Genomic DNA, 16,548 nt, shown 5'->3' on the forward strand with positions numbered 1-16,548 from the left:
TTCCAATTAATAATGTAGGAGATGTAATTTCATTTCCTAAACAATATTTCTGGCATTTCCACTGACCTAAAGTGACCTCCACTGAACAATAAAGAAAGCCCAATATAAATTTTTGTTTTGTTTTAAATATGATCACCAGGAATTTATCTTACTTAATGACACAGATTTCACAGTTGCTCTCTCCTGAATCCAAACTTTTTTATAAATTTCAAAACTTGGAATGCAGATTATGTGGCTGAATTTGATCCAATGGCTTACCTGGAGCATTGGATTTTGGAAGGAGAGCATTGGATGGAGATCCAATGCTCTCCATTGGATGGAGAGCATTGGATCAAATGAATTTGATCCAATGGCTTACCTGGAGCATACCTGGAGATGGTTCTGGGAGTTCTTCTACTCCCCGAGCCCAGCCCGAGGCCAGGCTCGACTTGTGATAACTTAGCTAAAGGGATTCATTATAGGGAGATCTGGATTTCAGAAGTGTAACTGTATATCTAACAATGCTGGGAAAGCACTGGTGTATACAAGAAAAGTGAAGACCAGAAACAATACAAAGTATGCTCAAATATTCATCTCAGAGCTCAGTTTAAGTATGCAGTACAGTATATGGAATTCTACCCTTTAAATACACAACAGGGTAATACTGCTGAAACAGTGTGTACAGAATAATAATAAAAAATAGCAGGAAATGGCTGCCAAAATAAGCTACAGTGTAAGATAAAGGACACAAATACAGTACATAGAAGTATAGTAATATAGAAAGACGAGCAAAACCAAATACCGTATTTTGTAAACTAGTAGTCTTGGAGGATTCCAAATACACTGTACTTGAGAGCTTTAAAAATGTAAGACAGTTATAGCTTCAGCCATGGGTTTGAAAAAGACAGCCAAAGTAGTGATAGAAGGAATTAATAAACCAAACAATTACAAATGATTTTCACGTTTTGTGTTTGTTCACTAATGACCCCTATATTTTTCCCACTGATTAATCCAATGGAAAACGCTGCAAAGAGTATTACACAATTAAGGACTACTTTAAATCTTTAGCTATTTCTCTTTTAATATTATGCAACTGAATAAATCCTTTCTTATCTAGCATTTAAATACTAATTAGTATTCACGATTATTCAGAGAGTATTCTGATCATCAAATTGACAAAACGCAGCTTTCTTGCCGAATATTACGAAAGCAAGTAATTGTAATACTGAAATGCTATATAGAATAAATCAGCATTCACTACAGTATCATATTTTACACTAGAAAACAATCTAAATAGAAATACAATATTATCATGCTCATTATCAATATTTTATAAGTACAGTACAGTATAGAAGAGCATTATAGACAGTATATCCATGCACTAAGAGTACATGTCATTGATTAGTCTATAAAGAATGGTCACATCCTCTACAATCTCTAAGAATATAAGCATTTTATCCAGAGCATAACCTTGATACTATGATAAACCAGTGCAACACAGTCAACGATGCATCACAAGCATACCTCTAACACCATCTACAGAAGCAACAGTGGTCTATACTTACTTTGCTGTTCTTGCTCTACAAAAGGATGAAAAAAGGCATGATGTAGATAATCCACATAGCATAGGATCAATACAGACATGTAAGTAATTATGAAAATAGAAAATGTTAAAATTAAGAAGATGTCAAGAATGATACCCACATATCAAAGGTCTACACCACTCTCCACCAGCAACAATACTTAGTGAAAATAGGAATTCATACCACTCGATAAATTTCAGGAATTCCAAAAACACTCACAGAAGCTCAATGCACACACACACACACTACAAGTGAATACAAAGAAAGTGATGCAAGCAAACATCTACCTGTTAACTCCTCTGAAGCATCTGTTAATTTAGTGAATACCTAACCATGAGGAAGGAATGAGGATAGAGACAGCTGTACCACTTTGGTTAACAGCTTGATGGACTAGACATAAACCACCACATATACATGAATTTCGTGCATTATGATGTGAAATGTCCATTATTATAATGTGAAACTTGTAGAAAGCTGCAAAAATAAAGTTATTATAAATCTGGTGTGAAAGTGGAACGAGCAAACTTACAACTCAAAAAAATAATATATTCAAAGCGGTGAATGTAATGATATGCCTCTTTTTGGTGAACCCCAATAGCTTTCCCCAATGCTACACGTGCGTGGAACCTTGCAAGCCTTAGGAAACGCATTAAGCTTCTACAGGCTCATGCGCACCTAACTGAGAACAGGACCAGAATCTGGCACCCATCACAGTGACAAGGGAACCCTGGGAATCTGAGATCACAAGAGAACCAAGATAAATAATAGACAGAGGGAACAGTGCTCCAAAACAAGCAACTGCTTTAACATTTGTAACCCTGGCTCTAACCATGTAAACATTCATTACTGTGGCTGAATCACAGTCTTGTTGCACTCACCCGCCACAAGATGGTAGGAGTCTCAACCCGTTAGCCCAGTCATTCGAGAGCCACCCAAAACAACATGGGAGGAGGGGTAAAGGATTGGAATAGAAAGCTACTAAGGGCCTGCCAGAAAGAGGAGTTTCATTAAGTAAATTCAACACTAAATTTCTGGGAGGACCCCTAAGTAATTATCAACAGAAGGCACCAAGCAGGGAAAACTGTGTAGCCGGAAGAACCTTTAAGTAGCTCCCTAATGATATCTCACCAAAACTAAGGAGCCATCAAACATAAAAAGAACAATTAAGATGTGGAGGGAGGGAAGGAGGGGGAACAATGCAAAGAGCAGAGAAGCACTTAATGACAGTTTGTGCAATTAAGCCATTGTTTTGCTTAATTACAGCATTTTCTTATTATATTACAGTAGAGTATGTTGAAGCATCCTAAAACATTAGGATGCTTCAAACATCCTAACATCCTGTTCATCCAGTTAGGATGGTAAAACATCCTAACAGAGGTCGATAATTTCACCTCAAACTCTAGGCCCAGCAGAGGAGCCCACACCCATGTACACCTGGAGGCAAAACACGGAAGACTCGAAGAGACAAAAATCCGAACCTCACAGGGAGGGGGGGGGGGACCTGGAGGAGACAGGGACAATGCAAGCTGGCTCCCAAAGAAGAGAACCTTTGCCTCATCAGCTGGAGTGAGCTAATTATTGGGACACACACACACAAAGGGTGGCATAGAACAAACTTGTGAAGCAGAATTGGAACAAAAAGATCCCACATGGAATAACAGTCCCTGGGATAGCCAACACCAATTATTTAAAGGCACAAAGCCTTGGAGAGGAATTTTTGGAAGAAACACCCCACATGCAAAATTAGTGGACTAGTTGACAGGTACCCCTGGGTCACTGGAGCTGCCATCTGCTGCTGAGCAAATGTAATGAGACCGATTCAAACATGGTAATGAGGGACTTCATGGCAAGAGTCATGGCTGCGGCGTTCTGGTGGTTATGTTTCTCAGTTCTGTGGTGATCTCGGATCCTCAAGCTTTTTCCTTAACCTCTTTGAGCTGGGGCGAGAGACTGATTTAAGTCTCTTGTTAGGGGCGAGTAAGTCAGAAGAGGTTTGGGATGTTTCACAAGGAATGCAAGGTTCCGGCTTACAGAACTGGGGAGTTGCCGAGGAGGCCCACCCAAAATAAAAATTATATAGATATGTACATACTGTATGCTTATATATACACTATATTATAAATAAATGTATGCAACTGTGAACATTGACCTCAAGGGTTCAAACCTAGCCGGCTAGAGGTGGCAGCTCAGAACTGGGCCACCCAGCCTGGGTTCAAATTCTTTGGGATCATTAAGTTCACTGTTTAACAGATGTAGCTTGGAAACCATTCAAGCATTACACATATGCACACATACCACACACATTCATATAATTGCAGACAACAATAAGAAAGATGGCAACCGACTTAAGAGAAGACAACACATAAGAGATTGATTTTGCTGGTTTTAACAACATATCAGAAAGTTTCCATAGCAGAATGATGAAAATATAGAACATAGTAAAATTTCATGAACAATCAATTATGACTGAGGAGGATAAATGAAAACTACAGTAGAAAGAAATAATAACGACAGTATGGCTTTCAAACAGGAATATCCTGTGAAACAAATCTACTTAGCTTTTATGAGAGCTACAGATATCTTACAGTAGAAAGATGGTTCAGTTGACTGCCTTTATCAGAACCTAACAAGGGCTTCTGACAGAGCCCCATACAAGAGGAGGTTCTAGAAGCTGGAACATGCTGGAGGGATGACAGGTAGACTTCTGATATGGATGAAAATTTGTCTAACTGAAAGAAAAATGTGGGCGATAATCAGAGGTAATGCATCAGACTGGAGAAATGTCACTAGCATAGTACTGTACTGCATGATTCAGTTCTAGCACCAGCAATGTTCAGTGTGTGTATAAACTATTTACCAGAAGGGATACAGGGGTACATGAACATGTTTGCTGATGATTCTTAGCTACTAAAGGAAATGACAAGGCAAATAATGAGGGGGACCTTTGGCAAGCCGCCAGCAGTCTGTCCTCATCGAGGTCACTAGTGTTAGTGGCTCTCGAGTAAAATAAGAGGACTGTCGTGCCCTTCAAGACGACCTGGATAAAAAAGGAATGGAGCAACACATGGCAGATGGAATTCTATGTGAATAAATGCCACACATGAAAAGATTTAAAAAAAAATAAAATTAACAGAGCTCTAGGGGTTATCTGGAGGTTATCTGGAGATGATTTCGGGGTTTTAGTGTCCCCGCGGCCCGGTCCTCGACCAGGCCTCCACCCCCAGAAAGCAGCCCGTGACAGCTGACTAACACCCAGGTACCTATTTTACTGCTAGGTAACAGGAGCATAGGGTGAAAGAAACTCTGCCCATTGTTTCTCGCCGGCGCCTGGGATCGAACCCAGGACCACAGGATCACAAGTCCAGCGTGCTGTCCGCTCGGCTCCCTTCCGACCGGGTGATTCATGATGGTAAACTGCTACCAGATGCCCAAATAAAGAACACTGAGTGAGGAGCCTATGCTACACTTTCCAACTTCAGGATCACTTTTAAATATATACATATACTGTATATGGATGGTTAAATACTAAAATTATTCATGATTATTGTGAAACCAAAATTGGAATATGAAGCACCCATATCTTAACAAGAACATTAAACTGGAAAGAGTGCTACAAGGAGAGGCTCAAGGTGTTAAATATGGTATGCCAAAGCTAGATGGTACAGAGAAAAAGAGGCCATATGATCACTACGTACAAAATAGTAACAGTAATCAACAAAATACAGAGGAATTTTTTAAACCAGTAACTAAGTAAAAGAGGTCATAGAGTCAAGCAAAGGAAACAAGTGCTGAAAATTTGTAAGAAAGTTTTTGCAGTGGTGGACAGGTGGAACAACTTGAGAGAAGGTAGTGGATGCCTAAACCATCAGTAGCTTCAAGGCATCATGACAGCACCGGGAAGATGGAACACCACGAGCGTAGCGCTTATCCTGGAACTACACTTGGGTAATTAAATTACACATATGCAAATACAAACATACATACATATGCATATATACGCATACTTATACATATATATATTAAATTTTGGAAGCAGATGTTAATGAAAATGACTGAAATGATTAAAACAATAATTCTAGCATGATTCTATTTCTTAGATGCCTCTTCACTTGTGAAGATGAAAAACTAACTTTCCTAATTTATTTTACACTTTTAATGGGTCTGGTGGTTTCTGCTAAGGTACAACTTGGCATCCTCAGAGGCAGAGGGAAAGTTAATGCAAAAAGATACATAATCGCCAAGCAAAACATTCTGGTTTCTCTAGCTGTTCCCGATACCCACACATAGGATAGCTAAGCTAGTTGATGCACTGTTAACTCCAAGTGTATCGCATGCTCTCTGCCCCAAGTCTAAAGGAATATATCTGCTCATTTTGAAGTTTACAGGAATCTTTTACAAGTTCTCTGGATATCTAGTGGCCATTTACAAATAAGTCTGTGGATGAGGCATGATTATGCATAAAGCCAATAACTCTAGAAAGGGACCTTTAGAGTAGATGCTTAAAGCCATCAAACCATAAACCTGCTGGCTACTACTACTATTATATTGACCTCTTGCAAGTACCTAACAGAACAGAAAAAAGTTCTGAGAGAAATCATTGACAAAGATAATCAACTAATATTGCAGCCCGTTCTCTCAAGTATTCCCAACATCACTAAACTGGTGTACTAAATTACCTGAACCTAACCTAACCAAGGCCCTACAAATAAAAAATTGGACGTCACATCAATTTTCAGAGGCACTATGATTTTTAGTACATCAGTTTTTGGGCTTAGGGGTTATAAACGTCTAAATGAGATGTACTATTAGAGGATGGGTTGAATACTGAACAGAAGATACAGCTCACCATTTACTGTATTATAAAAGCACGAAGCCCAAAATTCTCAAAAACTCCCAACACCAATTGAAATGCCAAATGAAAGGCAAATGAAATGTCTTGCGCCAAATGTTGTGATTGCCTTTATATGCCCGTTTGGAGGACTCGCAGCCCAATCCTCTCAATATATAAGCAGAACAACTATCTTTTTCAAGATACCTCTAACAGCACAAACAACCAGGCTCATTTCTTCAAACAAACACACCCTCACCAAAATAATCAATACAGTGACAATAGAAGATTAAACATAGCAGAAACACTTCCCATCAAATATTCTCTTCCAATTATCAACAGCCAACTTTACGCCTTGGCTGTACCGAGTGTTCTACCCATTTATACAACACTAAATGAGAAGGTCGTTCAAGATGACCTGGGGCCAGATTCACGAAAGCACTTACGCAAGCACTTACAAACGTGTATATATTTCCTCAATCTTTGACGGCTTTGGTTACATTTATCAAATTGTTTACGAGCATGAAAACTTGCCAATCAACTGTTGTTATCGTTATAAACAGCCTCCTGGTGCTTCGGAGCTCATTAACTGTTTAATAATTGGAAAAAGAGCCACCAAAGATTGAGAAAAGATGTACAGGTTCGTAAGTGTTTGCGTAACTTCTTCGTGAATCTAGCCCTTGGTCCTCAACAGTGTAACCACTTCACCACACTCATCATGCATGCAGTTGGAAAAATATATTGACATCTTTTACTTTTAGCATTCGCTTTCTCTCTGCCTCTGGGGAAGAGGGGCACCCCAAATTGTATTTTAGCAAAATGTGTTGAGCCCATTAAAATGGTAAAATGAAAGAGTTCATTTTTCAATGTCCTTCCCAAGTGAAAATGCATGAATGAAACAATTTGTGCTCGATTCTTTGATCACTTTCAATCACATTCTATGGCAATAAATTTGGTATAATAAATGTTTAATGCAGAGCAACTACTCGCATATATACATGGTTTAACATACATATACTGTATACATACATACCAGCATACCATAAAATGGGGTAAACAAAAATGTGTGTTGTGGTGGCATATATGGCATATATATATTAGATACTGGACAAAACAGTGGATATAGAGGAATATTAGATATAATACTGTATATTTGACATAACAGGACAAAATGTACTTGATGTGAAAGCAATTTTAACTTACAGTATATGAACAAATAATAAATGAAGTTCAGATAGTGATCTCATCTTTAATTAAAAAAAATTATGAAATTAACACAATTTAGAAACATATTAAACATTCTCAAACAAAATTTAGTATCCTCCATTAGAGCCCAGATGGACACTACCAAATGTAAATACCATTATTATCTAGGATAAAAAAAAAAATGATTGAATTGCAATATTATCGGTTAATATTTCAGATCTGACGAGACATGCCACAAAACTGGGCATATATTAATAGCAGGCTACTCAACATCATAATTGAAGATGATCTCAAGTGCTATCATCATATTATTTGTCCATCAAATGCTAGTGAATAGTCATCCCCCATTACCAAAGGTTTGGGATGACTAGGAGCACTTATAGCAACCTTAATGTGCTGGACATTGCATGGGTAGGATGAGGGTGCCATAATAGAAACACTAATGAAGACAAAGATCAAACGACAGGAATCAAGTCTAAACGCACCCTCTCCTTACCTGCACAAAATACCTTGAACGCTGGGTAAGATACAAGAAATTTTCAGCTTAAAGTAGGTCAATATTAAAAGGAAAACATCAAAAACATGCTCAAATTTGATGGAAAAAAGCTAAAGCCATTAAGAAAAGATGCTACTTTTGGAGAAAAATAATATATAAAATATTGATCAGTCAAAAAAACACTAAACACAAAAAAAGAGTAAATTAACTGGTTATTAATACCTGCAAGATCAGAAAAAATTCACAGTGCAAACCTTTCAGTATATGAAAGGTATGCAAACCTAGCTTAAACAAAAATTAGCACCGTCACACAATACCGGCCAGTGTACGAGTAGCCTAAATGTTAGTAAAGTACGGAGCCACAACAATCTACCTGCAGAGTCTATAATGCTAAACAAAATAGGGATTCGACTACAAATCACGAGTGGGTTACCTAAAACTCACTATTTTGGTATTATTGTCATAATGTGAGCAACAGCCGTCGCCACATTACATTTGTAGCACTGTTATAACGCTTGCAATTATTGCTTACTGAAGTAACAAATGGCATGTCAGTTGCAAAGACAGATTGCAAAGTATTTTGAGAAAAAAGAAAGCCACAATAAAAGTGAGAAAATTATGACACTAATCAAGTACAGTTCCACCATATTAACTTGGTTGTGCACACAGGAGAAAACTAATGGGGTTTTTATTGCTTTACATTTAAATCGAATATATCATACATGTAAAACCAAACAAGATAATGATGTAAATAATGGAGATGAAAGTGATGGTAATGGTGATAATGGTTGTGGTGATAATTTAAGAATGGTGATTATGGTGTAATGTTAATAAGGATGGGTAACAGTGAAGTTGATGACAATGAAGGTACCTGTAGTGACAATGGTGGTGGAAATGATAATTATGGTAAACTGATGATTATGAGATATGAAATTGTATCGAACCGAATCGAAAAACTGTTTTTCATGTGTTTTTCCATGTGAAGGAAATCTTTGAAACTTTTTTACCGATTGTTTTAAAATTTTGACAACGTTGCATTCGAATAGGCGCATCTTCTTATATATCTACTATATACATGCCTCACCTGCGATAGGAAAAAACATGCTTTTTTTGAAAAACAGCGCCATCTGTTGGACGTAAGGGCAACACATTCTGTAATCTCAAAAAGTTCTTCACTGATTGCTTTGAAATTTTGATACAACGTTGCATTCGAATAGGCACGTCTTTTCATGTACCTACTATATCGATGCCACCCCTGTGACAGATAAAAACATGCGTTTTTGAAAAACAGCGCCATCTGTTACATATAATAGCAACATGGACGGTGTACTAAATATGTCACGAATTCCATTTTAATGTTTCCGATTGCATTGATATATTTTATTTTCATAGATTTCGATATATTTTATTTTTTATTGAATTACTGTATTATGTGTGACATTGTGTTGGAATTGAGCTGTGTTGTTTACCATACCATTCATTTCGTAAGTATAAGTACAGATGCCACACCTGTGACAGGTAAAACTATGCTTTTCTTGGAAAACAGCGCCATCTGTTGCATGAGCAATACACATGCTATACTAAGTATGTTACAATTCCATTTCAGCGTTTCTGATTGCATTGATAAATTGAATTTTCATAGATTTCGATTTATTTTCATTTTGATTTAATTATTTTGTGTGAATTGCGTTGGAATTGAGCTGTGTTATTTATCATACCGTTCATTTCATGAGTACAGTTTATTTTTTTTATTTTTTCATATTTTCATTTCATTTTTTAACTTTTTTTTTTATATTTCAGTGATGGGAACATCAGATCACTTTATGTTCCCAATTTTCTGATGGGAACATCAGACCATTTGGGAAGGCATCTGACGAGGGAGTGGGGAATGGTGGGGATGACGAGGGAACGGAAGTGAGAGAAGGTGGGGAGGACGAGGGGACAAGGGAGGGGGTAATGATGGGGGAAGGACAAGGGGATGGGGGGTTTTGGATGGTGGGGACGAGGGGATGAGGGAATGGAGAAGGGTGGGGAGGACAAAACGGGGGAGTGGGGAATGGTGGGGAAGGACGAGGGGACGGAGGAGTTTGGGATGGTGGGGACAAGGGGATGGGGGAATGGAGAATGGTGGGGGAGAACAAAGGGACAGGGAAGTGGGGCATGGTGGGAAGGAAGAGGGGATGGTGGAGTGGGGAACGGTGGGGAGGACGAGGGGACGGTGGAGTGGGGAATAGTTTTGAGGCCGAAAAGACGGGTGAAGGGGGAATGGTGGGGAGGACTGGGGGACAGGGAAGGTTGCTGTGGCCGGGTACTGCTAGTAAAAAATAAAATAAATAGGTAAAGTTATTTATATATACAAAAAGAGTTCTTACATCATTTTACAGCCACCAGTACGCGTAGCGTTTTAGGCAAGTCCTTAATCCGATGTTCCCTGGAATACGACACTGCGAAAAATCGTTTAACAACCAAGTACCCATTTTACTGTTGAGTTAAACACAGGCTACAGTTAAGGATTTGGCCCAGTAAATCCTCCCTGGCCAGGATACGAACCCAGGATAAAGCGCTCGCGTAACGCCAGGAGAGCGGCGAGCGTCTTAACCCCTACACTTTTGTCTGTCTTCATAGTTCAGTGACCCATGACTCTGAACGTTTCAGATTAATGAATCATTTCTAAAGCTGGCGTTTTAATAGCTTTTTATTATCCTAATTAAACTAAACTAAATAAAACAAAAAATATACTGTAATATGATAGATATCTGCTATTTGAGAAATTATTTATGTTACTGGCGGCACAACTCCAAGACGAGTGGACGGGTCTAATCCGAGTGCACACCACTATGCGAGTTTCGTTCGATTGTCACGACAGTTCAGTGACCTACGGCTTCGAATTAATAAAATTAATAAATCAGTTCTAAAACAAATACTTTTATAGCTCCTATTATCGTAATAATGTTGCTAAACTAAATATACATCCCAAAAATATATAATTTGATGCAAATCCAATATTTGAGAGAAATTTATGTTACTGGATCTGGCTTAAACACCAGCCTACTGTAGGGTGTATAGACCTAGTCTGTGCTCGTACAGTAGGCACCCAGTGCCCTTAGCTTTGTCTGCGATTGATGTATTTATCCACCAGTGGAAGAATAATCGTGGAATTTACCATTTTTTGACTACCTGTACAGGTATATTGATATACAACAAGATGTCTTAGAGGGGTTGCTAATAGTGCCTTATTACTGCCAAAAATTAAGCAATATTTTGCAAGAACTGGCAGCATCCCAGTAGTTGTAGTAGTAGCAGAAAATCAACCAGCACAGCCGTACCCAGCACCAGCACAGCCGTACCCAGCACCAGCACAGCCGTACCCAGCACCAGCACAGCCGTACCCAGCACCAGCACAGCCGTACCCAGCACCAGCACAGCCGTACCCAGCACCAGCACAGCCGTACCCAGCACCAGCACAGCCGTACCCAGCACCAGCACAGCCGTACCCAGCACCAGCACAGCCGTACCCAGCACCAGCACAGCCGTACCCAGCACCAGCACAGCCGTACCCAGCACCAGCACAACAGCAGCCAGCACCAGCTGAGAAGCAGCTGAAGCAAACACAGCAGCAACCATCACCAGCGAAGCTGATGCAAACATCAAACATCTAAGAACATCGTGTGTAGAGTGTACAGTTATAATTAGTGTTAAATTTAAATGCATAGTGTTAGTGTTCAAATCAAGGTTGCAGTACAGTAATTTTAGTGTAAAATAGTTTTCATAAAGTGTACTGTAGTACTCAACATACAGCAGAAGTACTTATCAATACAATGCTAACGGCATAATACAGTACAGTACGTATTTACTGTACAGCATTCACAACTCCATGAAAATTCAAGATGGACATAACTCCAACAATAAGATAAATAACAATTGTAACAGTATTTTTTAGTCGAGTAGCAATATATATATACAGGTACAGTATATAATATGATAATGGATTTTTATTGTTTACAAGAAGAGAGAGACACTGATGCAAATGCCTCTTGAAGGTCACCTCTTGCAACGAATCCAACGCACTGGGATTGGTCCCATATAATGCATTGAATCGAGGTTGTACTGTAATGCATTTGTAATAATAATTGCTTGTTATTGTAAGCATGGTAATTTTACAAATTCACAAAGCAGGGAGGAAAAAATAAAGCATTGTGCTTTCTTAATCCCTTAAGAGATAGCAGCCATGAGAAATATTTAATATAGTATTGGTTTAAAAAGTTTTCATTAGAATGAAAAACAAGCCGAGTTGGAGGTTTTCTTTGAAAGCTTGTTAATTCAACATTTGCCACTTATCCAAAACAGTGTTTGGATCATTTGATGAGTTGGAAACTGATTTGTTTAAATTATCCAGCAGTTTGAACAACAGTCTGGATCATCAAGAGTAGACTGTACATCTTCAGTATACTCTATATACAAGGATGAAGAGGGTGTGCATGTAGACATTGCATTACTTACCCAAGAAAAATAAAATCTAGACCAGTATCCCCATTGAATTTCCTTACATAATTTTATCCTTTTTATTGTGGCCACTTACAAAATAGCATTTACAATGTTATCTACATTTAATTACAGACAAGTAATGCTACTTGCACCAGATGTTACAGAAGTTACCGAGTCCTGTGGAGAGGCAAGTAATAAGGCAACATCCTAATGACAGTTCACATTGACATCAAAACGTCACTATATTCCTCCTAAATAATCAGGAATCATACTTAAAATATTGATAAATAAAAAAAAATCCTACATTTGGATTAATCTAATTACTATCGTAAAAGAGAAAATAAAAATGATTTGATCTTGCCATGAAGAATCCACTACTAATTTTTAATTTTCACTTTAAGAAGCCTTAAGCCTTTAAAATACAAAAAAATAACTTATTAGCTTTCTATCAACTGTTCATTATCTGATACACCTTGCCTAAACAGCATCTACCATTCTCAATCACACTGAAACCACAATGCCTTCAACAAGTAGAAGAAAACAAATGACAACTAACAAGTCTCAACTCTCAAGAGGAATGAATACCCCAAGTAAGCTTTCTTAGAAAAGAGGGGGGCACATATGTTAATATAATTAATTATAAATATGACTATCTTGTCTTGTTACGGGAATTTTATACTTTATTATTCCCAAGTTAATAACTTTGAATTAAACCAATGCAAAGTTTAAATTCCAAAGCCTAGTATTATGCTCTGCTTTAGGAATATTACATATTAAGACACTTTATATGTACATCAAACTTTTTTGTTCGCTATACTTTTCATCATGATTAGGACTACTATAATCTACTTACTCATTTATTACTGGATAGTGGATTCATTTCAAGTATGAATCTACAATGAAAATTATGTTATATGGGGGGTAAAGTCACTGGTCCTTGGCCAAATACGATACACTTTGATTTCCTAAGTGAAATCAAATACATCTTTAATAACTTTCTGGAAAAACCTTGTGGTATAAATTTAAAGAGAAATTGATCTATGAAATGAGACCACACTTGAGACTGGATACAGTACACGCTGAAGTAGCAACCATGTCAATGACCTAATACTTCAGCTCGGTCTATGATCGCTGCCTCCTTGACATTGGTGGTCAACCAAATTGTAGTAACGCTCATTTTTTGTATAGGTCTCGCCAATATAAACATGTTATGGTGTATTTAATCTACAGTACTTAAGCAGGCGATGAGTCACAATAACGTGGCTGAAGCATGTTGACCAGACCACACACTAGAAGTTGAAGGGACGACGACGTTTCTAGTTTTACAGTACTTAAATTTGTAATACTGAACTGTATATTTAAACAGTTTCAATATTCATCTACAACACATCATCCAATATCAAGTTACCTTGTATTGGAGTCCTCTCTAAAGGTACTGTACCTAGGACTACAAATACAGCATTACATAACCTGCCGATACTGGATTACTTTACATGAATATTAAAATACCTTTAAAGATATCCTACTTAAAGCTCGAGATCATAATACTCCATATAAACCTGCAAAGTTTAAATGATAATTACCAGGTACAGTACTGTTCACCCATGTTTAACCTTATCAAACCTCTCACATCAGGTCCTGTATAAATCCCTCAATCAATTTCGCAAAAACTTGGGACCAAAAATTGGGACTTATGATTGTTCACAATGCTTAAACCTACGGCTTCTTTTTAGGTCTCCTCCTCACTTGCACATGCAATCATAGAAATGCACGTTTAACGAGTTTGAAATTTATCTATATTTATAATATTTGAAATTTATATATATGCAATGTTTTAGCCGACAGTTTTTCCTTTACTAGCAGTGGCCAACGACTGATGACTTTACCTTACATATTAAACAAACTGGAGGTAAAGTAATATTCCCTTGTCTGTATAAAGAAAGCGAAGGAAACTTAACAAATATCCGAGTCAGGAGGAACATTACACGAGTACATTTTTAGGGAGGAGAATTGTTGGGTCAACTTGAAACTCTTCCTCTCACCTTTGTGCACGACTTGCAACTAACCCTGTCCCTTGTGTACGTTGAAAACAGGGCCTTGAACAATAAAAATTAACTATTTTTAGGGGGAAAGGGAAGAGAGGGGAAGGGGGCCCCCCCGAGGAGCCTGGGTTGACTGATTAGCTAAACATATAACTGAGAAACTAAAAGAATCACTGCTTCATCTGTGATAAGATCATCGACCGATGATGTGGTGAATTGATTTGTATCATCAATAACGTCAGCCTCTAATACTGCAGACACCTTATAACTACTGTTACTATTTGTTTACATACAGAGCACGCACTCTTAATATTTAAAAAACAAAAATGTAAATAATAAATAAATAAATAAATGAAAATAAGATCACACAATTCTCACGATAGTGTGGCAATTATAAAAAAATGTATCAAAATACATATCAGTTCTCCAAATCACAGGTACAATTCCTTCTATTATGCTATAATAACTATTCCTACACTGTACTGAAAATGAAAACATAATTAAACAAATGAAGCTCTATGCGAACATCACATCACATCCTGCAACTCTTCAGTGCCTTAAGCTTAGTAATGAAAGATACCTACATAAACATTGCTAGTTTATATTTAGTCATTACTGAGAATATGAGAATTATAATATTCTGTACATGCTACTTTGTTCAATCTTAGAACAAGTCATAAACACTAGCCGCTGGCAATTTTCATTCCAAAATTAGTTTTCGAAATATGCATTAGTTTTACAATACAATTATGTATAATTACTTTAACTAATTTATTGCACTCACAGTACTGTAATAGAGGAAAAATAGCAACACTAGGTTAAATAAAGTCACAAAAATTACACTTTTGCAACAAATTTCTGAAGTTTTTCAAAAAAATGTGATAAGCAAACTATAATCCAGAAAACTATTAAAACAGAAAATTGCCATCTTCCAAGACACTTAACATATTCCAGAAGAGTACCAACACTGAAACAGTTATATTTTGTTTGCATTATTGATATACAATAATAATGCCCAAAAATGTTATTCCAGCTCCCTTCATATAACTGAAGGAGCAAGACCCTAAATCATAGATGTGTACTTACTTGGAAGGCAGAATAACGACCACCCTTGCGGGGACGGTTATACGAGGGCAGGTGACGACGAATGAGGTCCAGTTCGTTGATGTGAAGAAGGTTGTCCATAAGCAACGATGTGATGATCCACACGCTCTGACCCCATAGGAAGAGGTTGTTTGGAGTACCTTCAACACTTGGCTGGCGATACTGAAAGTCATTCATAAACAATTTAAAACAAATTGCCAACAAACTATTTAAACAAATCCAATGAATATATAAAATAATTTACTCCTTAGCAAAAAGTATTTAGCAGCTAAGTAGGAAAAAACTACTCTGTTACCAAATGTGGATGTACACAATTTCTTTATACAATAATGGAAGCTTTCTCCATGGTTGTAAAGCAAAGCATGAAATTATTTAACATCTAAATACAATCTTGCAATTTGTGAACTCTGTTTATCTGCAGAGTCAAGAACAGAGTTGACACATTTAGGAATAGCAAAACACTATACAGTACTATAACCGAAATAAACTACAGTACATAGTCTTCAAACTTGTTAAAAACGGCAACACGTTAACTCAGTCTTACTTATGCCAGAGTATTTTGTTATTCCCAGTTAAGAGACTTTAGTCATCTCTTCCTGTGCACAAGAAAACCAATAATGCTGGTACCAACCTGGGAACCTGGGTCAGCCTTCTCATCCTCAACACTGTCCTTGTGAATGAAGTAATACATGGGTATCACTGGATCTGTAGGCCATGTACAATGATTAAGTTACTTGCTGATTATAAAACACTTTTCACCAGATTTTTCTTATGTCAAAGGTTCATATTTATGCCATTACGTTAAAGCAAGCATTTTCACATACC

General features: G+C 37.5%; 1 protein-coding gene across 13 annotated transcripts in view; it reads right to left on the bottom strand.

The window, feature by feature from the left end:
* Positions 1-16,548, bottom strand: part of LOC123773130 (probable phosphorylase b kinase regulatory subunit beta) — a 71,928-nt gene that overhangs the window by 45,457 nt on the left and 9,923 nt on the right. For 7 of the 13 annotated variants that reach the window (XR_011225186.1, XM_069315246.1, XM_069315245.1 and 4 more), the window contains exons 10-12: positions 16,355-16,428; positions 15,706-15,885; positions 4,148-4,291 (exon numbers count right to left, since the gene is read on the bottom strand). Coding sequence is in view for 12 of the 13 variants with exons in the window: in XM_069315246.1 (XP_069171347.1) it covers positions 4,148-4,291; positions 15,706-15,885; positions 16,355-16,428 (398 nt within the window). In the remaining variant the exon portion in view is untranslated. Of the gene's footprint in view, positions 1-1,544; positions 1,560-4,147; positions 4,292-8,092; positions 8,114-15,705; positions 15,886-16,354; positions 16,429-16,548 lie in introns of all 13 variants that reach the window. The other 6 variants (XM_069315251.1, XM_069315250.1, XM_045766635.2 and 3 more) reach the window with 3 other exon arrangements.

Source organism: Procambarus clarkii, chromosome 81, assembly GCF_040958095.1.
Source record: "Procambarus clarkii isolate CNS0578487 chromosome 81, FALCON_Pclarkii_2.0, whole genome shotgun sequence".
Taxonomy (NCBI): Eukaryota; Metazoa; Arthropoda; class Malacostraca; order Decapoda; family Cambaridae; genus Procambarus; species Procambarus clarkii.